Source organism: Heptranchias perlo, chromosome 41 (assembly GCF_035084215.1).
Source record: "Heptranchias perlo isolate sHepPer1 chromosome 41, sHepPer1.hap1, whole genome shotgun sequence".
Classification (NCBI taxonomy): Eukaryota; Metazoa; Chordata; class Chondrichthyes; order Hexanchiformes; family Hexanchidae; genus Heptranchias; species Heptranchias perlo.
The window spans coordinates 12,600,135-12,627,238 of record NC_090365.1 but is presented as its reverse complement, the minus strand read 5'-3'; the positions used below and the strand labels follow the sequence as shown (position 1 = coordinate 12,627,238).

The window sequence follows — 27,104 nt, the reverse complement described above, 5'->3', positions numbered from 1 at the left end:
CTTCCTTTTCTTCTTTCCCTGCCTCTTTCTCTCCCCCTTTCTTCCTCTTCCCCTCCCTCTTTCCTCCTCTCCCTCTTTGCTTTTCTTAGGTTAGATTTGTTAGCTTGATGTCTCTATTTATTCTGGATCTTTTATTCTTTGACTATGTCCTGTTTAATAGGCAGAATTGGTTAAACCCTGTACCTCTGACCTGAGTCTTTGAATCCCATCCCTCCCCATGTGCCAGCTCCTGATCTGCTGGGTTTTCACTTTTCCCTCCTGGATATAATGCGGTTTCTATGCTGTCACAGTGGGGAGAGCTTCACTTCCCACAGAATTGGCCACCTGCGAGGAAAGGTCGGAGAGATGGTTACAGTCCTGGGAGGTGGTGAGAAATAGATTCTGAGACCTGGGTCATCAGGAAAAAGCAAGCCCAAGGTGTGAAATTCAACAGAAGCCAACGACTAGAGCAGCAATATGGAACATTTCACTGAGTGGTTCAGTCCAGGTGCCCTGTGGTGTTGGCTGGCAATGCTTGGCATGCTTTCTTGGTATTATCTTGGGTAAATTTTCTCTCACAAGGAAATGCCAGTCCCTTGTTGGTTTGTAGTGCTTTCTGGTGGTGGTACCGACATATTGTGGCTGCAGTTTGGGGATTAGGTTCATGTGTGGTCAGCGATACACTAACCAGAACCATTACTTCAAATACTAACCTCATTTCCATTGCTTTTCAGAACACCAACCCACCAGTGACCGTGTCTAACCCGGTAAGTATTTGGTTAGGTTTTGTAGTTCTAATCTTCCAAAATGCACCATGACCAAATATTTATTTGTATTGTCCCCACCACTTAAAATGTCCATGTTTAAAACAGGCAGTCTCGGCCAAAAAACGATAACCATTCGCCATTTACATCAACGTCAATTTCAAAGTTGCCCGCTATCTGGCACAGGGTCTCGTAACACTTTGCCTTGAATATATACCAGGAACAGGTAAGTACACTCTGCTCTTTTCATTCTCCTCCGGCCTGCTCAATGGCCCCGTCTCTCAGCAAGAGTTTGGGGAACGGTGTTGGGAGTTAGGGCTATCTATGACCTCACACTCTACGACCTGTGCTGGAATGCTGGGTTACTCAGCAGCTAGAATCTGGCCAATTCACTCCCAAGTCCTTTGCTGCCTTCCTCACCCAGTTGAACCGATGCGACAATAGAGCCTAGTGTGTGGAGACTAACGACGCAGATTCACGTGCTATCTTTTTACGAGATTGTTTGCTGGGCTCCAACCCACTACGGCAGGTCACGTGCAGCTCTAATTTATATAAACACACATCTTTTATACATCTAAACTGTTAAGAGTTGGAGCATCAACTTCTGTGGTGATATCTTCATGTTGACTTGTCCCAGGGGATACCCCAGGTGTCAGTCTTGGCTCAGTAGGTAGCATATTTGCCTCTGAGTCAGAAAGTCATAGGTTCAAGTGTCCCTCCAGACTTGAGCACAAAATCCAGGCTGACAGTCCGGTGCAGTACTGAGGGAGTGCTGCACCGTCTGAGGTGCCATCCTTCAGATGAAATGTTAAACCGAGGCCCTGTCTGCCCGCTTGGGTGGATATAAAAGATTCCATAGCACTATTTTGAAGAAGAGTTGGGGAGTTCACCCTGGTGTCCTGGGCCAATATTTATTCCTTCACCAACATCATTAAACAGATTATCTGGTCATTATCTTGTTGCTGTTTGTGGGACCTTGCTGTGCCCAAATTGGCTGCAGCGTTACCCACATTACAACAGTGACGATATTTCAAAAGCACTTCATTGGCTATAAAGTGCTTTGTGATGTCCTGAGGCCGTGAAAGGCTCTGTATAAAAGCAAGTCTATCTTTCTGCTTTTGTTCTGGGGAAGGTGTTGAGTGAACACTCTGAACATTTAGGAGGCTGATCACCAGCCTCGGCAGATTACCTGTCCAGCCTTCAATAGAGAATGGTGTGGGTAGGAGGGGAGAAGATTGAAAGAAAAAAGAGGTAAAAATACATCACAACCAGAATGATTGGCTTTACACAATGACTGGCCTGTGTAGGATGTGGCTTCGCTCCTGTGGGTTTCTCATATGCCAAGGTCTCCCTTTGGCCTGGTGTGGGGGCTGCTTCATCATAATAAAAGGGAGGTTATAAGATCAGAATTTTCTTGCTAAACCTTTTTTGCACCTTCAAAAGTCTCCTCAAAACCAGCCTTGTCGATCTCGTCTCCACTAACCCTTCTCCCACTTCCTGTGCCATATCTAGGTACCCTCCTAGTGAAGCAACTTGGGAAATTTTGCTGTGTTAAAGGTCGCTGCCCTTGTGTACGTTAATAGTGAACGGTTGGGATAAAATCAATTCCATATTCGCTGAAACCAATGCTTGAGTACCTGAGAACCTGCAGGCCCACTGTGTTCTGTAATGATGAGTGCAAATTTTGGTTTAAGAAAATCCTCAGCAGAGATGTTGTCCGACAGACCTTCCCAAAGCTTGGCATCCTCTGGAGGTGAGAGTATACTTGGCCTGGATTGACATTCTGCTTATGGTTGTGCCATTTCTTTTTTAGGTGGTTCCATACGACATTTACATGGGAAGCCTCAAGCTACAGCAGAAAGTAAAAGTCATTGGGACTGTGAAACCTACGTCTCACAGGTAAATGGTTGACGATCAGTAGCAGGATGGTACTTAAAGCTGAGGTTTAATTTTCTTTATGAAGTGTGTGTGACAACTAGGGCTTTGCTATAAGAAACCCGGTCCAGCAAGGCCTCGATTTTAAAATTCTCATCCTTGTGTTCAAATCCCTCCCTATCTCTGTAACCTGCTCCAGCCCTACAACCCTCCGAGATCTCTGCGGTCCTACAATTTTTGCCTCTTGCGCATCCCCGATTTCCTTCGCTCCACCATTGGCGACCATGCCTTCAGCTGCCTAGGCCCGAAGCTCTGGAATTCCCTCCCTAAACCTCTCCGCCTCTGGTTTACCTTTAAATCACTCCTTAAAACCTACCTCTTTGACCAAACTTTTGGTCAGCTGTTCTAATATCTCCTTATGTGACTCGGTGTCAAATTTTGAATGATAATGCTCCTGTGATGCGCCTTGGGGTGTTTTACTATGTTAAAGGCGCTATATAAATGCAAGTTGCTCAGTGTGCAACTATATTTTGTTTCAAAGACTTGTGTCTTTGTATGTCTCCTTCAATTCCCCTCACCCCCGTCAAGAAATTGCTGACTTCAGAGAAGGAGGCTGTTCGGCCCATCGTGCCTGTTTCAGCTCTTTGAAAGAGCTATCCAATTAGTCCCACTCCCTTGTTCTTTTCCCAAAGCCCTGAAAATTTTTCCTTTTCAAGTATATGATAGCACTAGAGTAAGAAATGGTATGGTGTTAGGTGGCATCAGAATAAGAGAGAGTACAAGAAAGTCTGAGATTGGTGTACAGTGCATGTGTGTAAACGAACGAAGCGTAGTAAACAAGGTTGGTGAGCTGCAGGTGCAAATAGCCACATGGGAATATGATGTCATGGCGATAATGGAGACCTGGCTCAAAAAAGGGCAGGATTGGGTACTAAATATTCCTGGATACAAAGTGTTCAGGAAAGATAGGGAAGGAAAGAAAGGAGGGGGGTGGCAGTATTGATTAAGGAGAATAATGCAGTGCTGGAGAGAGAGGGTGTACTGGAGTGGTCAAGGACAGAATCTATTTGGTTAGAGTTAAGAAACAAAAGAGGTGCCATTACACTACTGGGGGTATTCCATAGGCCACCAACTAGTGGGAAGGATATGGAGGAGCAAATTTGTAGGAAATTTACAGGGAGGTCCAAAATCCATAGAGTAGTGATAATGGGGGACTTCAACTATCCTAATATAGTCTAGGATAGTAATAATATAAGGGGCAAAGAGGGGGAGGAATTTTTGAAGTGTGTTTAGGAGAACTTTCCTGACCAGTACATTTCCAGCCTAACGAGGAAGGAGGCATTGCTGAATTTGGTTTTGGGGAATGAGGCTGGTCAAGTGGAGTAAGTGTCAGTGGGGGAACATTTAGGGAACAGCGATCATAAGGTTTAGAATAGCTATGGAAAAGGACATGGACCACTCTAAAGTAAAAATACTCAATTGGAGGAGGGCCAATTTCAGTGGGATGAGAAGAGATCTGGCCCAGGTAAATTGGTATCAAAGATTGACAGGCAAAACTGTAATTGAACAATGGGCGGCCTTTTAAGGAGGTGGTGGTTTGGGTACAGTCTAGGTATATTCCCATGAGGGAGAAAGGCAGGACAACTAAAGCCAGAGCTCCCTGGATGACAAAAGAGAAGCAGAAAAAAGTGGCGTATGACAGATGTCAGGTTGATAACACAAGTGTGAACCAGGCTGAATATAGAAAGTTCAGAGGGGAAGTGAAAAAGGAAATAAGAGGGGCACAGAGAGCGTACGAGAATAGACTGGTAGCAAACATAAAAATGAATCCAGATGTCTTCTAAAGGCATGTAAACAGTAAACGGATAGTAAGAGGAAGGGTAGGGCCGATTCGGGACCACAAAGGAGATCTATTTATGGAGGCAGAGGGCGTGACCGAGGTACTAAATATGTACTTTGTATCTGTCTTTACTAAGGAAGACGATGGTGCCAGAGTCTCAGTATAGGAAGTTGTAGTTAAGGTACTGGAATGGCTAGCTGGATTAGTCACCCGGTCCGGATCGGATGCATCCTAGGTTGCTGAGGGAAGTAAGGGTGGAAATTGCGAGGTACTGGCCATAATCTTCCAATCCTTCTTAGATACCGGGGTGGTGCCAGAGGACTGGAGAATTGTGAATGTTACACCCTTGTTCAAAAAAGGGTGTAAAGATAAACCCAGCAACAACAGGCCAGTCAGTTTAACCTCAGTGGTGGGGAAACTTTTAGAAACAATAATCCGGGACAGAATTAGCAGTCACTTGGACAAGTGTGGATTAATTAGGATAAGCCAGCACGGATTTGTTGAAGGCAAATCGTGTTTAACTAATTTGGTAGAGTTTTTTGATGAGGTAACAAAGAGGATAGATGAGGGCAATGCAGCTGATGTGGTGAATAGGGACTTTCAAAAGGCATTTGATAAAGTGCCGCATAATAGGCTTGTCATCAAGATTGAAGCCCATGGAATAAAAGGGCAGTAGCAGCATGGATACAAAATTGCCTAAGTAACAGGAAACAGAGAGTAGTGGTGAACGGTTGTTTTTTAGATTGGAGGGAGGTGTACAGTGGTGTTCCCCAGGGGTTGGTACTAGGACCACTGCTTTTCTTGATACATATTAATGACTTGGACTTGGGTGCACAGGGCACAATTTCCAAATTTGCAGATGACACAAAACTAGGAAGTGTAGTGAACAGTGAGGAGGATAGTGATAGACTTCAAGAGGATATAGACAGGCTGGTGGCATGGGCGGACATGTGGCAGATGAAATTTAACGCAGAAAAATGCGGGGTGATACATTTCGGTAGAATGAGGAGAGGCAATATAAACTAAAGGGCACTATTCTAAAAGGGGTTCAGGAACAGAGAGATTTGGGGGTATATGTACACAAATCATTGAAGGCGATAGGGCAGGTTGAGAAAGCGGTTAAAAAAGCATACAGGGTCCTGAGCTTTATAAATAGAGGCATAGAGAACAAAAGCAAGGAAGGCATGATGAACCTTTATAAAACACAAGTTCGGCCACAACTGGAGCATTGTGTCCAGTTCTGGGCACTGCACTTTAGGAAAGATGTGAAGGCCTTAGAGAGAGTGCAGAAGAGATTTACTAGAATGATTCAAGGGATGAGGGACTTTAGTTACGAGAATAGACTGGAGAAGCTGGGGTTGTTCTCCTTGGAACTGGGAAGGTTGCGAGAAGATTTGATAGGTATTCAAAATCATGAAGGGTCTAGAGAGAGTAGATAGAGAGGGACTGTTCCCATTGGTGGAAGGATCAAGGACCAGAGGACATAGATTCAAGATGATTGGCAAAAGAAACAAAGATGATATGAGGAAAAACGTTTTTACACAGTAAGTGGTTATGATCTGGAATCCAATGCCAGAGTGGGTGGTGTAGGCAGATTCAATCATGGCTTTCAAAAAGGAACTGGATAAGTTCTTGAAAGGAAAAAAATTGCAGGGCTACAGGGATAGGGCGGGAGAGTGGGACTAGCTGGATTGCTCTTGCATAGAGCCGGCACGGACTCTAAGTGCCGAATGGCCTCCTTCCGTGCTGTAACCTTTCTATGATTCTACGATATATCCAATTCCCCAAACCGTTCATAATTATGAACAGCTCTATGAAATTTCTCCATAACCTTCTCTGCTCGAAGGAGACCTATCCTAGCTTCTCCAGATAACTGAAGTCCCTCTTCCCTGGTATCATTCTAGTAAATCTCCTCTGCACCTAAAGTGTGTTGCCCCGAATTAGACACAATACTCCACTGAAGCCTAACCAGTGATTTATAAAAGTTTAGCATAACTTCCTTGCTTTTGTACTCTATGCCTCTATTTATAAAGCCCAGGATCCTGCTTTTTTAACAGCCTTACCAACTTGTCCTGCCACCTTCAAAGATTTGTAAATGTGAACCCCCAGGCCTCTTGTTCCTGTACCCCCTTTTAAAATTATACCATTTAGTTTATATTGCCTCTCCTCATTCTTCCTTCCAAAATGCATTACTTCATTCTTGTATTGTAATACAGTAGTAGTTCTGATACTGGACTAGCAACCCAGAAATCCCACCATGGCAATTCATGAAATTGAATTCAATTAATCTGATCATTTATGGGCTGGCACCAGATAAAAATGACCATGAAAGCTGCCGGATTGTCATAAAAACCCAACAGGGCCTGGGCTACATGTGACTCCAGTACACACTAGTGCCTGGTTAGTCACTCAGTTGTACAAACAATCACTTGTAACTAGGTACAGGCAGTAAATGCAGCCTTGTCACCACATCTGAACATTGTTGCTGTGAACCTCTGTTGCTGTGACCTCCAGTACATTATCCAAATGACCATTTTCGTGCTTAAGTCTAGACACTGTACGTTGCAGGTACGTTGGGGGGCTGGCTGGATGTGGCAGAGTCTGTCGGGTCCACCATGCACTTTCCGCAGGATCACTGTATGATGGGAGCGGCACATTCGCGACCTAATTATTTCACCCCACGCTCTTCCCTAACCAAGAGTCATTTGGGTTGATTTTGACTGCCTTTGCCTGGCCTCAAAATGGGGTTTAGTAGCGTCAGCGCCCAGTTAACACTGGCGATGCGGCAGGCTCCATTTAGAAATCGCCAGTGTCCAAATCGCCCACTGGTTTCAGACGCTAGGCCCTATTTTAATATGGTAATCGGGGTCCTATGACATAAATAGAGCCCCGATTGCCATATTAGGTCGGAACAAATTTGAAGGAGTAGACAAAAGGTGGAACAAGAAGAAGCTGCAAGTTGCAAACTGATTCATCTACCAGCCCACATTATGCTTTTTTTCAGGTTTACCATTAATCTGAAGACGAGTTATGGTGATAACGTTGCCCTCCACATCGATCAAAGATTCAGTGAAAACGCAGTGGTTAGGAACAGTCGGATCAACCAGAGCTGGGGTACAGAGGAGCGGGACCTGCCATTTCTCCCATTCATACCTGGCCAAACATTTGAGGTATGCTTTCTGACTTTGCATTGAGTGATGCTCCTAAGCCAAATCTCTTGGGCTTGCTGTAGATGAAGCACGTAACGTGGAACTAACTGTGGGCTAACCTCTACACCAATAACATTGATGTTGTAGAACGTTTCTAGCACAGAGGGATTAGTTATTCAGAGCAGGGAAGCCTCCCCCTCACTTTAATTGCTGTAGTGGGTATGGTAACCTACTGGTTATGGGATAGACTAGCAACTCAAGAGATCATGAGTTCAAATCTCACCAATGACCAGTTCTGTTTTTGATTTTTTAAAAAAATCTGGTAATTAGCACCAGAAAATGAACTTCCAGATTGCTGTAAAAACCTAACTGGTTAATTAATACCCATCAGGCATACATGTGACTCCAGTACCAAGCTATGTGGTTGACCCACACTGCCATCAAGATGACTCAGGAGGTTAATCAACAGCACCTTGCAAACTGAGTCATCTACCAGCCCATGTTATGCTTTTTTTATGTTTACCATTAATCTACCATCCCAAGGACAAATTTTAAAACTTGATTTGTTTTAGATATTTAAGATGCTGTTATTAATTTTGTGGTACAACTGGTCGACAACTCTGGTTGGATGTATTCATGAAGGTTTCATCACATGACCTCCCGTCTCCAACTGCCCCGCCCGGTTTTATCCTTCGTGAATATTTTTATAACTAATAAACGAAAATCAAAAATAAACACTCTTTAATCCATCTATGATATTTCTCACTGGATGTTGCTCGCAGCAGTGACCCGGAGATTAATCTTTAATTCCTGGAGACTCCAGGCCAATCCAGGAGGGCTGACGACACTAAGTACAACGCTGAGGAGCTTTGTTTGGTTACCAGTTACTTAAGTCAATAACAGTAAATCTGCTCACTTGAATATGTTCATTTTGTTTACATTATGAATACTCATTAACTTCCTGTCGAGGGGGCACTCCTCACCTATTGTACCCCTCTCAGAGTGGTTAAGTTTTCACGTTGATACCAAGTGATTTTGAGTGCTCATTGATGCAAAACAGTCCAACTCATGTCATGTCCTAATCTGACACTCGCGCATCTTACAGCCTAGTGGGCTGAGGTTCCACGACCCCCTCTCTCCCAAGAGTGTCTCGTGTCTCTTCAATTTCGCACGGGCTGCAATATAAATCCAGTCCAGTTCAAAGCCGTATTTTAGGTCTGTCTGTGTGTTCCACTCTCACTTTTAAAACTTTGATTGTTAAGGCACTCCTAACGCTAACAACTAGTTGCCTATGGGAGGGGAACTTTGTACACATATTGCAGCATACCTGCATGGAGCCCTGTTGTTGTTGCTGCACCTCAGTCCCAGTCAGACCGAGATCAGTGCGCAAGAGGTCTGCTGACTGCCATCATAGCTGGTAGGTACTGGCCCTCGATCGGGGGCTCAGGTATACTGGCAGTTACTCTCTCCACCACCATGTTGAGTGGGATTATGGGTCGCATTGTAGCCCTATCCCTGGCTTGCACTTCCCTTTGAAGGGTGGCTCCCCATTAGGAGTGTGGGATGGGTGACTTTGCCTTTAAGTCGTCATCCACGCTGTAGCCACACCCAGAGTTTGCAGGATGTGGATGGAGCGCCAGAGACACAGACAGCACAATGTGCGTTGAGGGCCACAGATGGGGTAAAGATGGGCTCCATGTGGCTTCCAGTTTGGATTCTGAATACCAAATATGTTGGGTTGTTAATAGAACTTCTATGGATCTATAGGAGGATTGGGTGGTGGAACGGATTTAGGCACTGGGTTTGCACGTCTAGGATGAGTAAAGGTCTCCTCTATCTGCTGCTTGTAAGGGTCCTGTCTGTTTGGGGTTCAGGTGAATATTAAAGATCCCACGCCACAATTCCAAGAAGAGCACAGCGTTTTCCCAGTGTCCCGGCCAACATTCCTCCCTCAACATACACCACCTAACAACAGACTATTATTTATCTCATTGTTATTAGTAGGATCTTGCTGTGTGTAAAATGTGTTTCTTTATATGATAACAGCATTGACACTCCAAAGTAATTCATGTGTGAAATGCTTTGAGACATGATAAGACCCTATGTAAATACAAGTCCTTTGTTTCTTAGTACTTTGTGTCTGACCAGATTACAAAAGACATCTTGACATGTTGATGAAGGGATTTCATGATTTATCTGGAATTGTTTCTTGTCAGATGCTAATTGTGGTTCAATCAACCTGCTATGAAGTCTCGGTCAATGGAAGACACCTGTTCAACTTCAACCATCGGATTCAACCCTTGAGCAAGGTCGATCAACTATCGATCACTGGCGATATCTCCCTTTCTCTTGTGCAATACTGACATCATGAAGTAAATGATCTTCTCTATCTGTGAAGCAGAATCTATCTATTTTGGAGAGTCCCACATTCTTCTCTTTTAACTCCCTCCTTTCTTGCAGAATAATCCTTAGTTGAAACTTCCTTCCACAGAGCCCAGAAGACGGCCATTTTGATTGAGTGCAGTGAAGAAAGCCAACATATCTGTTGCACGGCATATTAGCCAATGGCAATGATTCCCATGGGTTTGGTCGTGGCTTGTATTTGGAAGCATTTTTTGTTGTTTTTTTTAAAAATGCAGTTAAACAGAGCAAAACATCCACAGGTTAGCACTCTATGACACAGAGCAAGGGATGGCCACAGGTCTGATCTCCACTCCACTCAGTTCCCAATCTGCCATTGCTGTTGTCTCCCAGAAAATGAGGGCTGTCCTCGGTGGTTGGCTTCCATCTGGGACCAGGCCATGCGTCCACTCTTGTCAGCTTCAGGGGTCAATCTGGATATCAAAGAAAAGCGATGAAAACAACCTGAGAAAGTTGTCCCAAAACCCAATAAAAATACATGATTCCCACTAGACTTTACTGCATCCGAAGTAGAAACTAGTGTCGATGATGCTTAAAATACAAATACAAAATACAATAAGTCAATTTTAACCTAACCCGCTCGTTGGGAACTGACGGGATCGGGTGCAGTGCTTGTTTTTCACCCGGTCCAAGTTTACTCTCCATTGAAGTCAGTGGGGAATAATATTAGACGGGGTGTAAAACTGGCGTTCCACTTGATCCTGTGGGTTTCCCGCCTGGCGAGTTAGGTTAAAATTATCCCCTCATCACGGGTGTCTGAAGTGGGAAAGCACTCTGCTCTCCAGCACTAAGATTCCTCAATTTGGTAAGAACAAAATTTGTTTAAAGGAATAAAACAAGGGCCAACTTTAGGCCTCCCAACAGAAGGGCAGATACACAAATATGTAAACTGTGTTTTAATAAAGGATCCACAAGCTGTGAGAAATTAAAACTTGTTGTTTGATTTTTTCAAAGAGAACCTCAAGCATAGAACTTAATGGGGAACAAAATTCTGGGGCCGATGGATTCCTTTGATGACTTCATATTCCTCACTAGTTTTAGTGTCTCACTTTGGATTATGGTTGGGTTGCTCAAAAAGTTTAGGGATGTGGGCGGGGAGCGGGGGAGAGATGAGAGCTTAGCAATGAGCAAACAGACGACAGAAGAGTCGGTGTGATGGAGCCTGGGGGAAGGAATGGTTCCCGGCACCTGTCTCATGAATCAGTGCTGTGTGCTCGCTTCCTACCGCAATGTGAAGCTGCTCAAAGACTCGTGGGCTCACAATGACAACTTGACCCAGCTTAAAACTGACCAGTGTATGAAGTAATACGAATTGTCGGGTTTCTGATTTGAAAGTCAGCAGGCTGCTGATGGAGGAAATGGTAGAAGGCCGAAGCTTGCCTCTTCCAAGATGGTGGCAGATTACTGAATGTGTGGACTCGGGTGGACGTAAAAGATCCCATGGCATTATTTTGAAGAAGAGCAGGGGAGTTCTCCCCAGTGTCCAGGCCAATATTTATCCCTCAAACAACATCACTAAAACAGATTATCTGGATATCATCACATTGCTGTTTGTGGGACCTTTCTGTGTGCAAATTGGCTGCTGCATTTCTTTTATTACAACAGTGACTACAATTCAAAAAGTATTTCATTGGCTGTAAAGCGCTTTAGGATGTCCTGAGGTTATGAAAGGCGCTTTATAATTGCAAGTTCTTTCTTTCAATACCAAACTCTCACTGGAAAGCAGAGATATCACTGGGTCTCCACCCTGCATATTTAATTGACCCCAACCCAGGCGGAGTCAGAACGAGGATGGGGCGGTGATCCCACCCATAAGAAAAATCCTCCCTGCAAGTCTTGTTATGATTCTGAGGCCATAATCTGATCTAGGGATTCAGGCGACATTGATATTCTCCAGGTTTGCTTTTGTGATTTGTGGTGTCACTCAAATCTGTTGATGAGGTTGCTGCCTTGGAATCATTCCCAGGAATGGCTTGTTCCACATTTCCCATTTTATTGCTTGTCTCTCGTTCTTCCGCTCTTTCTGTGCTACGCACCTTTTTCTAGCTAAGAGGGCAACCAGTTCATCTGCTCCCACTGTCTACGATTCTTCAGTAGACCACATGAAGGTGGGTGAGAGTTATCCAGGAGGACCTTTTCCTCTCTTTCTGAGCAAGCACATGGACTGCTCTCTACCTGCTGTTTGTTGGATTTGTGAGAGACGTAGAGGAACTATGCCTTCAAAGAACTGAAAGAAACAAGATTTTCATTGTCCCTTCAATTGCATGGAGGAGAGCTAAACATAGTGGTGGTAGGCCTTTCACATAGAGGGAATGGAGGGAAAATGAGAAAGGTCATTTAGAACAGTAAGTATACACAGCTAGACCAAGTCAAATGGTTTGGAGATGTCCAACACAATGACACATGAATCTTCAAAAAATGCAAGAGTAGACTTCCAAAGGTGCGTAAAGTAGGCAAGAAGGAATAGATTAGGCCAGAAATTTCAAGGTGATGTATAAACTGAGTGAACGCATCTGATTGCTGAGAAATTCTACGTGAAATATATACTGTAATACTTGAACAAATATCAGCACTGAGCAACGCAAACATATTCATTCGAACCATCTGCACTGAGTCTAACTAAGGATTTCCACATCGTTCACCTGAGGAAGGAGGTAGCCTCCGAAAGCTTGTGAATTTAAAATAAAATTGCTGGACTATAACTTGGTGTTGTAAAATTGTTTACAATTGTCAACCCCAGTCCATCACCGGCATCTCCACATCTAACTAAGGAGACTAACGGAAAGTATTATATACTCCCCACTGCCCTGCAACATTAGCTAAAGAGGCTAACTAAGTGAGACTCTGTTTTTGATGATGCATTAACTATGCTGACTAATGAAGTGAGGTATAATGCCATGGAAAGGTACAATCTGCATCTTCTCCCCCTGATTCCAAGACAAGCAAGTTCCCAATATCACTGGACTGACAAATAAGGTGAGTCAAAAGCTAGAATTCTTGGAGGAAAATATACACCAAATCTAGGACAGTGAAGAACCACGGGTGTGGAAATTCAACATTGCTATTGGTGGAAGTGGGATTGGGAGGAGCATGGGAAAACTCATATGTTTTTGCTTGATACCTTCAGTAAAAGCACTATTTTCAAGGAAATGTTTCCTGGTATCAAGCTTCTCTTTGATGTTTTCTCCCTTCCTCCTTCAAGGACACATTGCTTTTCCTCCATGCTTTGCTATTACAATTTTGAGTTTATAGATTCTTATTTTCCTTCATCAGTTTCACAGTGGTTCCTGTAAGTGGACTTTGACCCTATGTTCAGACATTGTACCTTTTTTGATAATCTGTGCTTCGTAGGATGTCAAGGCCTTGGAGAGGGTGCAGAGGAGATTTACTAGAATGGTACCAGGGAGGAGGGACTTCAGTTATGAGAATAACAGACTAGAGAATCTGGGATTGTTCTCCTTAGAGCAGAGAAGGTTAAGGGGAAATTTAATAGAGGTGTTCAAAATTATGAAGGGTTTTGATAGTGTAGATAGGGAGAAACTGTTGCCATTGACAAGAAGGTCGATAACTAGAGGACACAGATTTAAGATAATTGGCAAAAGAACCAGGGGTGGATGAGGAGAAACTATTTTATGCAGTGAGTTATTATGATCAGCACAGTGACGTCAGCACAGGGACGGAACTGATTGGTGAGTAGCTGATTGGCGAGTAGCTGGTGAGTGATTTTTTTAGTCTTTAATTTATTTGTTACGTTTAGTTAGTAATCTAATAAATCGAGGCAAGGGAAGGTTGGCTCAGACCCGTCGAATGCATGGCCTGCGCCATGTGGGAACTCCAGGACGCCTCCCGTGTCCTGGACAACCACATTTGCAGGAAGTGTCGCCAGCTGGAGGAGCTCGAGCTCCTGACTTCGGAGCTTGAGGAACAGCTGGAGTCACTGCAGTGTATCCGCGAGGCTCAGAGTTTTGTGGATAGCACGTTTCAGGAGGTGGTTACCCCGCAGCTTAAGAGAGTGCAGGCAGAGAGGGACTGGGTGACTGCCAGCCAGACAAGGAGAAGCAGGCAGGTAGTGCAGAAGTCCCCTGCGGGCATCTCACTCTTTAATCAGTATTCACTGGTGAGGCAGAGGGTTCTTCCGGGGAATGCAGCTGGAGCCAAGTCCACAGCACCATGGGTGGTTCAGCTATACAGGAGGGGAGGAGGAAGGTCAGGAGAGCAATAGTGATAGGGGATTCTATAGTTAGGGGAACAGACAGGCGTTTCTGCGGCCGCAGATGTGAGCTCAGGATGGTAGGTTGCCTCCCTGGTGCCAGGGTCAAGGATGTCACTGAGCGGCTGCAGAACATTCTGAAGGGGGAGGGTGAACAGCCAGAGGTCATGGTCCATATCGGTACCAACGTCGTAGGTACAAAGTGGGATGAGGTGCTGCAGGAAGATTTTAGGGAGTTAGGAAATAGATTAATAAGCAGGACCTCAAAGTAATCTCTGGATTACCCCTGGTGCCATGTGCTAGCGAGCGTAGAAATTGGAGAATAGAGCAGATGAATGCATGGCTGGAGAGATGGTGCAGGAGGGACGGCTTTAGATTCCTGGTGCACTGGGACCAGTTCTGGGGGAAGTGGCCGGACGGGTTGTACCTCAGCAGAGCTGGGACCAATGTCCTTGCGGGAGGTTCGCTAGTGCTGTGGGGGAGGGTTTAAACTAATTTGGCAGGGGGATGCAGCATTGGAAAGGAGAAACGAGATGCACAAATGACTGGGAGAGACAGATAGCGCTAGAGTAAGAAATAGTACGGTATTAGGTGGAAACAGATTAAGGGAGAATACAAGAAGGTCTAAGATAGGTTTACAGTGCATGTGTGTAAACGAACGAAGCGTGGTAAACAAGGTTGGCGAGCTGCAGGTGCAAATAGCCACATGAGAATATGATGTTGTGGCAATAACGGAGACCTGGCTCAAAAAAGGAAAGTTTTGGGGTCCCGGGAAAGTATGAGTTGGTAAGTAGGAGACAATATCTCTGCTTGTTATTTGCTTTCCCTTGATCCTAACACTATGGGGTGGATTTTGATTTGAATCCTAAACCACTGAACTGTTACAGCGAGTTCTGAGGATTGTGCTGGGCTCTGACGGTACGGGATGTGCCCGTGTGGATCAAAAGGTTGCTACGGTGACCTCGTACCGTAACTCGGACACATGGACATCCGTATTTGTCAAGCCATAGCGGGAACAAATAACCTACAGAGGCCAGGCCCCGTCACTGTGATCAGACTGGGGCCTCTTTGTCTCCTCTCTTATCTCCCTCCATCAGTGATACCAGTGCACTCAGAATTGCCTGATGGAATGCGTGAGCAAGCTCTTTCACCAATTCTGTCAAGTCAGGGTACAATTCTGTCCTGCCGCTTTCCTTACTACCCCTAAATCCCTTTGAGTCCTGCCTGCAGTCCCTAGCAAAGTGTCTGGTTTTCCCATGGTTGTAACATTTCATACCACTGCTTCCCGTCACTCCCAGCTGCTTGTATTTATGGTTTTTCCTATTGGTTTCCAGGTCCCTTTCTTATCCTGACCCTGGTTCTGAGTCTCTGGTCCCTCATTTTTCCAAGTCGTGGCCATACCTGCCTTGGGCTTACTTCCCACTTTTCTGTTTTCCCACATTAGGTTCATTCTCCAAAAGGACCCACGCCTCAGTCTGGTCAGCATCCTCTGGGATTGAATCCCACAAGGGCAGACTGCAAATAGGGTTCGATATGACTGATCAGGGTTCTAAGCCAGCGCGTCACTGTGGGACGCTGCCTTAAGTCCCCAAGATTCATTCCTGGACTGTACATCCAACCGTAGTTTTGCCATAATCGATTGGCATAGGCCTCGGGATGTTCGGTGGGCTCCTGATGGCATTTTGTTAGACCTTCTGAGGGTTCCCCTCAATTAAAGCCGATCGCTGTTAATGTGGCTTCCTGTGTTTGTTGCCAAGTTCCGGAACCGTTTTTACTTTCTTTCGGCAGTGCTCCAAACACAGTCCCACCCAGGGTCCACAGTAACAATTTCACTTTCTCCCCTTCAACCATGCTGCTCAGCACAACCGTATGCTCTACTTCTGCAAAATGTCTCATCACATACTCTTTCCCGTCAAACTTGGGGACCTGTTTGGCTAGTTCCTGAAGGGCCTGATGACTATACCGTACTACATATTGACTCACTACCGCTCCTGAGACTCCATTTGCGACCTCTCTCTTTACAAAGAGTTACAAAGAATTGCATAGAATGTACAGCACAGAAATAGGCCATTCGGCCCAACAGGTCGATGCCAGTGTTTATGCTCTACGCAAGCCTCCTCCCATCCTTCTTCATCTAACCCTATCAACATATCCCTCTATTCCCTTCTCCCTCGTGCGTTTATCTAACTTGCCTGTGGAGGATGAATTCCTGGAGTGTGTCCGAGATGGTTTTTTAGACCAGTACGTTGAGGAGCCAACCAGGAAACAGGCTATCCTAGATTGGGTATTGTGCAATGAGAAGGGGTTAATTAATAATCTTGTTGTGCGGGGTCCTTTAGGGAAGAGTGACCATAACATGATAGAATTCTTCATTAAGATGGAAAGTGAAGTAGTCCAATCCGAAACTAGAGTCCTAAACCTAAACAAAGGAAACTACGAAGGTATGAGGAGTGAGTTGGCTATGATAGATTAGGAAGCTTCATTAAAAGGCATGATGGTGGATAGGCAATGGCTAACATTTAAGGAACAAATGCATGAATTGCAACAATTATACATTCCTTTCTGGCGCAAAAACACAAAAGGAAAAGAGGCCCAACCATAAGACCATAAGAGATAGGAGCAGGAGTAGGCCATTCGGCCCCTCGAGCCTGCTCCGTCATTTAATGAGAACATGGCTGATCTGATTTTTACCTCAACTCTACTTTCCCGCCCTTTCCCCATATCCTTTGACTCCCTTGCTGATCAAAAATTTGTCTAACTCAGCCTTGAATGTATTCAATGACTCAGCCTACACAGCTTTTTGGGGTAAAGAATTCCAAAGATTCAAGACCCTCTGGGAGAAGGAATTCCTCCTCATTTCCGTCTTAAACGGGCAACCCCTTATTCTTAGACTATGCCCCCTAGTTTTAGATTCCCCCATGAAGGGTAACAACCTCTCAGCATCTGCCTATCGAGTCCCCTCAGAATCTTGTATGTTTCAATAAGATCTCCTCTCATTCTTCTAAGCTCCAATGAGTATAGACCCAACCTGTTCAATCTTTCCTCATAAGACAACCCTTCCATACCCGGAATCAACCTAGTGAACCTTCTCTGAACTGCCTCCAATGTAAGTATGTCCTTCCTTAAATAAGGGCACCAGAATTGTACGCAGTACTCCAGGTGTGGTCTCACCAGCACCCTGTACAGTTGTAGCATGACTTCCCTGCTTTTATACTCCATCCCCCTAGAAATAAAGGCCAATATTCCATTTGCCTTCCGGATTACCTGCTGCACCTGTATGTTGACTTTTTGTGCTTCATGTACGAGGACACCCAGATCCCTCTGTACTGCAGAATTTTGTAGTATTTCTCCATTCAAATAATATTCTGCTTTTTTATTTTTCCTCCCAAAGTGGATGACTTCACATTTTCCCATATTATATTCCATCTGCCAAATTTTTGCCCATTCGCTTAACTTGTCAATATCCCTTTGCAGACACTTTGTGTCCTCATCGCAACTTGCTTTTCCACCTATCTTTGTATCATCAGCAAATTTGGCCACAAGACACTCTGTTCCTTCATCCAAGTCATTGATATATATTGTAAATAGTTGAGGCCCCAGCACTGATCCCTGTGGCACCCCACAGATTGCCATTTTGAAAATGACCCTTTTATCCTGACTCTCTGTTTTCTGTTAGTCAGCCAATCCTCTATCTATGTCAGTATATTACCCCCAACACCATAAGCTCTTATCTTGTGCAGTAATCTTTTATGTGGCACCTTATTGAATGCCTTTTGGAAATCCAAATATACTGCATCCATTGGTTCCCCTTTATCCACCCTGCCCGTTACTTCCTCAAAGAACTCTAATAAATTTGTCAGATATGATTTCCCCTTCATAAAACCATGTTGACTCTCCTTGATTGTATTATGAGTCACCAAATGTTCTGCTACTACTTCCTTAATAATGGATTCCAGCATTTTCCCAATGACAGATGTTAGGCTAACCGGTCTATAGTTACCTGCTTTCTGTCTCACTCCCTTCTTGAATAGGGTTGTTACGTTTGTGGTTTTCCAATCCACTGGGACCTTTCCAGAATCTAGTGAATTCTGAAAGATTACAACCAATACGTCCATTATCTCTGTAGCCACTTCCTTTAAGACCCTCGGATGCAAGCCATCAGGTCCAGGGGACTTGTCAGCCTTTAGACCCATTAGTTTACCTAGTACTTTTTCTCTAGTGATAGTGACTATGGCTAACAAAAGAAATTAAGGATAGATCCAAAGAGGATTCATATGAAGTTGCCAGAAAAAGTAGCAAGCCTGAGGATTGGGCGCAGTTTAGAATTCAGCAAAAAAGAACCAAGAGGTTGATTAAGAGGGGAAAAATAGAGTATGAGAGTAAACTTGCAAGGAACATAAAAGTGGACTGTAAAAGCTTCTACAAGTATGTAAAAAGAAAAAGATTATTGAAGACAAACGTAGGTCCCTTACTGTCAGAAATGGGAGAATTTATAATGGGGAACAAGGAAATGGCAGAGCAATTAAACAAATACTTTGGTTCTGTCTTCACGGAAGAGGACACAAATAACTTACCAGAAATGCTAGGGAACCAAGGGACTAGTGAGAAGGAGGAATTAAAGGAAATTAGTATTAATAAAAAAATAGTGCTGGAGAAATTAATGGGACTGAAAGCCGATAAATCCCCAGGGCTTGATAATCTGCATCCCAGAGTACTAAAAGAGGTAGCCATGGAAATAGTGGATGCATTAGTTGTCATCTTCTGAAATTCTATAGATTATGGAACAGTTCCTACAGATTGGAGGGTGGCAAATGTAACCCCACTATTTAAAAAAGAAGGGAGAGAGAAAACAGAGAACTATGGACCGGTTAGCCTAACATCAGTAGTAGGGAAAATGCTAGAGTCTATTATAAAGGATGTGATAACAGGTCACTTAGAAAATATCAACGGGATTAGACAAAGTCAACATGGATTTATGAAAGGGAAATCATGTTTGACAAACTTACTCGAGTTTTTTGAGGATGTAACTGGTAGAATAGATAAGGGAGAACCAGTGGATGAGGTTTATTTGGATTTTCAGAAGGCCTTTGATAAAGTCCCACATAAGAAGTTAGTGTGCAAAATTAAAGCACGTGGGATTGGCGGTAATATACTGGCATGGATTGAAAATTGGATAACAGACAGGAAACAGAGAGTAGGAATAAATGGATCTTTTTCGGGGTGACAGGCAGTGATTAGTGGGATACCGCAGGGATCAGTGCTTGGGCCCCAGCTATTCACAATATATATCAATGATTTGGATGAGGGAACTAAATGTAATATTTCCAAGTTTGCTGACGACACAAAACTAGGTGGGATCGTGAGTTGTGAGGAGGATGCAAAGAGGCTTCAAGGCAATTTAGACAAGTTGAGTGAGTGGGCAAATACACGGCAGATGCAGTATAATGTGGATAAATGTGAAGTTATCCACTTCGGAAGGAAAAACAGAAAGGCTGAGTATTATTTAAATGGTGATAGATTGGGAAATGTTGATGTACAAAGGGACCTGGGTGTCACTGAAAGCAAACATGCAGGTGCAGCAAGCCGTTAGGAAGACAAATGATATGTTGGCCTTCATTGCAAGAGGATTGGAATACAGGAGCAAGGATGTCTTACTGCAGTTATACAGGGCCTTGGTGAGACCACACCTGGAGTATTGTGTGCAGTTTTGGTCTCCTTACCTAAGAAAAGATATACTTGCCATAGAGGAAGTGCAGCGAAGGTTCACCAGACTGATTCCTGGAATGGCAGGACTGTCATATGAGGAGAGATTGGGTCAACTCGGACTGTATTCACTCGAGTTTAGAAGAATGAGAGGGGATCTCATTGAAAGATATAAAATTCTAACAGGGCTAGACAGACTGGATGCAGGGAGGATGTTTCCCCTGGCGGGGGGGTCCAGAACAAGGGGTCACAGTCTCAGGATATGGGGTAGGACATTTAGGACTGAGATGAGGAGAAATTTCTTCACTCAGAGGGTGGTGAACCTGTGGAATTCCCTACCACAGAAGGCTGTGGAGGCCAAGTCACTGAATATATTTGAGAAGGAGCTCGATAGATTTCTAGACACAAAAGGCATTAAGGGGTATAGGGAGAGAGCGGGAATCTGGTATTGAGATAGAAGATCAGCCATGATCATACTGAATGGCGGAGCAGGCTCGAAGGGCCGAATGACCTACTGCTGCTCCTATTTTCTATGTTTCTATGTTTTTTCCCCTTAAATGCATCTATGCTCGTCGCCTCAACTACTCCTTGTGGTAGCGAGTTCCACATTCTTACCAGTCTCTGGGTGAAGAAGTTTCTCCTGAATTCCCTATTGGATTTGTTAGTGACTATCTTATATTTATGGCCCCTAGTTCTGGTTTCCCCCGCAAGCGGAAACATCTTCTCCACGTCTACCCTATCAAACCCTTTCATACTCTTAAAGACCTCTATCAGGTCACCCCTCAGTCTTCTCTTTTCTAAAGAAAAGAGCCCCAACCTATTCAATCTTTCCTGATAGGTATAACCTCTCATTTCTGGTATAATCCTAGTAAATTTTTTTTGCACCTTCTCCAGTGCCTCCATATCCTTTTTATGGTGTAGAGACCAGAACTGTCCGCAGTACTCCAAGTGTGGTCTAAGCAAGGTTCGGTACAAGTTTAGTATAACTTTTCTGCTTTTCAATTCTATCCCTCTAGAAATGAACCCCAGGGCTTGGTTTGCTTTTGTTATGGTCTTATTAACTTGCATCGCTAATTTTAATGATTGTATATCTGTACCGCTAAATCCCTCTGTTCCTCTACCCAATTTAGATTCTTATTTTCCAAGGTGTATGTGGCCTCCTTACTATTCTACCATCTCACACTTATCTATATTGAAATTCATTTGCCAATTACATGCCCATTCTGCAAGTTTATTAATGTCTTTCTCTATTTTGTCACAGTCCTCCTCAGTATTAACTATACCCCCCAACTTGGTGTCGTCTCCAAATTTTGAAATTGTACTTCCAATTCCCGAGTCCAAATCGTTTATGTATATGGTGAACAACAGTGGTCCCAGCACCGATCCTTGTGGAACACTACTTCCCACCTTTTGCCAGTTTAAGTAACTACTTTTAACCCCTACTCTCTGTTTTCTGTTTTGTAGCCAGCTTGCTAACCATTCAGCTACTTGACCCCTGACTCCACATGCTCTGACCTAAGTACTATGTGGTACCTTATCGGAGGCCCTTTGAAAATCCAAATATATTACATCTACTGCATTGCCCTTGTCTACCCTTTCTGTTACTTCTTCAAAGAATTCAATAAGGTTGGTCAAGCATGACCTTCCCTTTGAAATCCATCTTGACTATTCTTTATTATATTTTTGGTTTCTAGATGCTTCTCTATTACATCTTTGAGTATGGATTCCATTATCTTTCCTACCACCAATGTTAAGCTAATTGGTCTATTGTTCCCTGGACTTTTTCTATCTCCCTTTTTAAATATAGGAATCACATTAGCTGTCCGCCAGTCCTCTGGCACTATTCACTTTTCTAATGAATTTTTATACATATGTGCTAGCGCCTCTGCTATCTCTTCCCTAACTTCTTTCAGTATGTGTGGAAGCAATCCATCCGGACCTGGGATTTTATCCCCTCTATGTTTGATTAGTTTATTAATTATCTCCCCTCTTTATATCTTAAATCTTTTCTGATCTCTTCTTCTAATGTCATGCCCACCATATTAGTTTCTCTGGTATATACTGAAGCAAAGTAATTATTTAATATTTCTTCTGCCATTTTGCTGTCATTGCCTGTGGGTTTATCCCTTAGTGGCCTTATCCCTATCCTCATTTTTCTTTTGTTATTCATGTGTCTGTAGAATAGTTTACTATTTTTTTGATATACCTTGATAATTTAATTTTGTGGTTTCTTTTTGCCTTCCTAATAGTTTTTCTCATTTCTTTCCTAACCTTTTCGTATTCCCTTTTGTCATCCTCACCTTTGTTGTCTATGTACTTACTGTATGCCTTTTTCTTTAGTTTCAATTTTGCCCTTATTTCTTTTTTCATCCATAGTGTGTCATTACTGGCTAGTTTGTTCTTGCTTTTTAATGGGATATATTTCTCATGGACTCTAATGATCACCGTTGTAAATGTTTCCCACTGCTGTTCTATTTCTTTGTCAGTAAATTGTTCCAGTTTATTTTTCCTAGTTCCATTCTCATCCCCTGAAAATCAGCTTTTTTCCAATTTATTACTTTGGTCTTTGTCTTACTTATGTCCTTCTCAATCTTTATCTTAAACCTTATTATGTTGTGATCGCTATTGCCTAGATCTTCCCTTACGCTTACTTCTCTAATCTGTTCTGGATCATTTCCCATTACTAGATCCAGCAGTGCTTCCTCTCTTGTTGGGCTTTTTACATACTGGGTGAGAAATGAGTCCTGCACACATTGTAAAAACTCCAACACCAATATCCCATTTACCTACTTCTTCTTGCCTGTTTATTTGGGGTAGTTAAAATCTCCCATGATTATTATTCTATGCCCTTTACTCATTTCACATATTTGTTTACATATTTCTTCCTCTACCTCCTTTCCATTATTAGGTGGTCTGTAGTATACCCCTATTAGCGTGATCGATCCCTTCTTATCTTTTACTTCAATCCATATGGTTTCTGTTTCTATCCCTCTGTTAGTGATGTTCCTTTTTTTTACTGCCATTATATTATCCCAAATTAGTACAGCTACTCCACTCGCCCCACTTTTTCCTTCCCTATCCTTTCTGATTAAGTTATAACCTGAAATATTTAGTTGCAAGTCCTGTTCTTTATGTAGCCATGTTTCAGTTATACCTACTACATCTGCTTCCTCACTTCGGATTATTGCTCCAGTACCCCTGTTTTATTTCGGACACTGTGTATATTACTGAACAGGCAGTTTAAATCGTCGTTAGTAGTTGTTCCTTTTACTTTTAAACTTTCTTCCTTATCATTTTTATTATTCATCACTCCTGCTGTGTTTATTTCAGTTATTTTATTGTTTCCCAAACCTGGAGTATTTATGATTGCTACAACACTGGCCTGGACGCTACAGCTCCCTCCTGTCCCAGTGCTGGTGCCTGTGTGCCATTAAAAGGAACCCCTCTTTCCCACACCAATCCTTCAGTGTTTACTGTCCTGATCTGTTTGTCCCTATGCCAATTCGCACGTGGCTCAGGTAATAATCCTGAGATTACTACCCTGGATGTCCTGTTTTTCAATTTAGTTCCTAACTCCTCATACTTCCTTAGCAGGATGTCCTCCCTATTCCTTCTTATGTTGTTGGTTCCGACGTGGAACACAACAACTGGATCCACCCCCACCCTTTCCAAATTCTTTTCTGGCCGTTTTGAGATGTCCCTTACCCTGGCACAAAGTAGGCAACTCACCCTTCTGGACTCTCGATCCTGACTGCAAAGAATCCTATCTATCCCTCTAATTATCTATAACTACCACTTTCTATTTTGCACCTCCTTCCCTTGGACAACCTCCTGCTCCAGGGTGCCTTAGTCAGCATTCTGGCTGTCCTTCCCACAGTATTTTTCCATATTCTCACGTAGGTGGGGGCGGCTATCCGTCCAGGGTCACAATTCGGACTATGGTATTGTGCTGCCTTCCCTGCCAAATCTTCCCAGTCCTCCTCATCCAACTCCCTTTCTTCCCCCTCTTCAATAGGTGGCCCCATCGTGCATGCTATCCCCCTTTTTACTTTCAATGCTGCGTGCAACTTTTGTATTTCTCGCTGGCAGTGAGTATGACACATTTCATTTCCCTCCCCAACCGGTTCAGCCAGCTCTAAGTGGGTTCTCATTGAAGCTCATAAATCATCAAGTTGTCTTTGCAATTTCGAACACAAGAATTACTGATCATTATATAAAGCTTTAAATGTCTCAAGTTCTCTGTCCTTACTGATAACCTTTGTCTGGAAATACTCAATGCGACTTTCGAGAGACTGGACTCGTCTCTCCAGTTTCTCTTTATTCTTCCCCTCTTTTTCCAAAGCCTTTTCCTTGTCTTTCTGCTCCTGTTTAAATGTCACTTCCTTAATTCTCAGTTCTTTTTTAAATCCCTCTAGTCTTTTCCTGCAAAATCTTATCTTTGACTTTCAACTCACATGCTAGTAATCTCAGGATTACTCCCAGTGCTATGTGCTAGCGAGAGCAGAAATAGGAGAATAGACCAGATGAATGTGTGGCTTGAGAGATGGTGTAGGAGGGAGGGGTTTAAATTCCTGAGGCATTGGGACCGATTCTTGGAAAGGCACCCAAGCAGACTAATATCCTCGCGAGGACATTTGCTAGGTCTGTTGGGGAGGGTTTAAACTAGTATGGCAGGGGGATGGGAACCATCGGGCAGGTACAGATAGGACAAATTCAGACCAGGAAACGGGAAATAGAAAAGCAGTTAGTGACGTAGTTAGCGACTCAGAAAGGCAAAAGAAGCAAAGGTTAAATAGTGTTCAGCACAGGAATTTGATGGGGCTAAAGGGTATATAATTTAATGCAAGGAGTATTACAAACAAAGCAGATGAGTGTAAGGAATCTTACAACACCAGTTTATAGTCCAACAAATTTATTTTAAAATCACAAGCTTTCGGAGATTATCCCCTTTGTCAGGTGAAGGGGATAATCTCCGAAAGCTTGTGATTTTAAAATAAATTTGTTGGACTATAACCTGGTGTTGTAAGATTCCTTACATTTGTCCACCCCAGTCCATCACCAGCATCTCCACATCAAAACAGATGAGCTAAGGGCACAGATGGACACATGGCAGCATGATATCATTGCTATAACGGAAACCTGGCTTAAAGAGGGGGATAATTGGCAGCTCAATATCCCTGGATATAGAGTTTTCAGGCAGGATAGAGTGGGTGATAAAAAAGGAGGTGGGGTAGCATTATTGGTTAAAGAATCAATTACAGTTGTGAGAAGGGATGATATGCTAAATGGATCATCAATCGAGTCCATATGGGTTGAGCTAAGAAATAAAAAAGGGGCACTCACACTACTAGGAGTGTACTATAAACCCCCGAAAAGCAAAAGGGAGAGAGAAGAACAAATATGTAGGCAAATTTCTGAGTGCAAAAATAACAGGGCAATAATAGTAGGGGACTTCAACTACCCTGACATCAACCGGGATTCAAACAGTGTGAGGGGCACAGAGGGCGCAAAATTCTTGATCGGTGTCCAGGAGAATTTTTTTAGCCAGTACGTGACAAGCCCAACAAGAGGGGATCAATTCTAGATTTAGACCTGGGAAATGAAGATGGGCAAATGGGTGAAGTGACAGTGGGTGACCATACTGGGGATAGTGACCACAATTCAGTTAGTTTTAGCATTATTATGGAAAAGGACAGAGTTAAATCAGAAGTAAATGTTTTAAATTGGGGGAAGCAAATTTTACAGAACTAAGAGGTGATTTGGCAGAAGTGGACTGGACACAACTATTTGAGGAGAAATCAGTGGCAAGCCAGTGGGAGGCACTAAAAAGTGAAATTCTACGGATACAATGCAGACACGTCCCCGCAAAGAAAAAGGGTGGCACTGCCAAATTTAGAGCCCCCTGGTTGTCTAGAAGTATATAGAATCATAGAATCATAGAAGTTACAACATGGAAACAGGCCCTTCGGCCCAACATGTCCATGTCGCCCAGTTTATACCACTAAGCTAGTCCCAATTGCCTGCACTTGGCCCATATCCCTCGATACCCATCTTCCCCATGTAACTGTCCAAATGCTTTTTAAAAGACAAAATTGTACCCGCCTCTACTACTGCCTCTGGCAGCTCGTTCCAGACACTCACCACCCTTTGAGTGAAAAAATTGCCCCTCTGGATCCTTTTGTATCTCTCCCCTCTCACCTTAAATCTGTGCCCCCTCGTTATAGACTCCCCTACCTTTGGGAAAAGATTTTGACTATCGACCTTATCTATGCCCCTCATTATTTTATAGACTTCTATAAGATCACCCCTTAACCTCCTACTCTCCAGGGAATAAAGTCCCAGTCTGTCTAACCTCTCCCTGTAAGTCAAACCATCAAGTCCCGGTAGCATCCTAGTAAATCTTTTCTGCACTCTTTCTAGTTTAATAATATCCTTTCTATAATAGGGTGACCAGAACTGTACACAGTACTCCAAGTGTGGCCTCACCAATGCCCTGTACAACTTCAACAAGACATCCCAACTCCTGCATTCAATGTTCTGACCAATGAAACCAAGCATGCTGAATGCCTTCTTCACCACCCTATCCACCTGTGACTCCACTTTCAAGGAGCTATGAATCTGTACTCCTAGATCTCTTTGTTCTATAACTCTCCCCAACGCCCTACCATTAACGGAGTAGGTCCTGGCCCGATTCGATCTACCAAAATGCATTACCTCACATTTATCTAAATTAAACTCCATCTGCCATTCATCGGCCCACTGGCCCAATTTATCAAGATCCCGTTGCAATCCTAGATAACCTTCTTCACTGTCCACAATGCCACCAATCTTGGTGTCATCTGCAAACTTACTAACCATGCCTCCTAAATTCTCATCCAAATCATTAATATAAATAACAAATAACAGCGGACCCAGCACCGATCCCTGAGGCACACCGCTGGACACAGGCATCCAGTTTGAAAAACAACCCTCGACAACCACCCTCTGTCTTCTGTCGTCAAGCCAATTTTGTATCCAATTGGCTACCTCACCTTGGATCCCATGAGATTTAACCTTATGTAACAACCTACCATGCGGTACCTTGTCAAATGCTTTGCTGAAGTCCATGTAGACCACGTCTACTGCACAGCCCTCATCTATCTTCTTGGTTACCCCTTCAAAAA

At 43.5% G+C, this 27,104-nt stretch overlaps 1 protein-coding gene across 1 annotated transcript in view; it reads left to right on the top strand.

Moving 5' to 3' along the window:
- The window catches only part of LOC137306061 (galectin-9-like), a 36,336-nt gene extending 25,377 nt beyond the window's left edge, over positions 1-10,959 (top strand). The window contains exons 5-8 of the mRNA XM_067975111.1: positions 714-746; positions 2,557-2,642; positions 7,463-7,628; positions 9,824-10,959. Coding sequence (XP_067831212.1) covers positions 714-746; positions 2,557-2,642; positions 7,463-7,628; positions 9,824-9,970 — 432 coding nt within the window. The 3' untranslated portion in view covers positions 9,971-10,959. The remainder of the gene's footprint in view (positions 1-713; positions 747-2,556; positions 2,643-7,462; positions 7,629-9,823) is intronic.
- Positions 10,960-27,104: the final 16,145 nt, after the last annotated feature.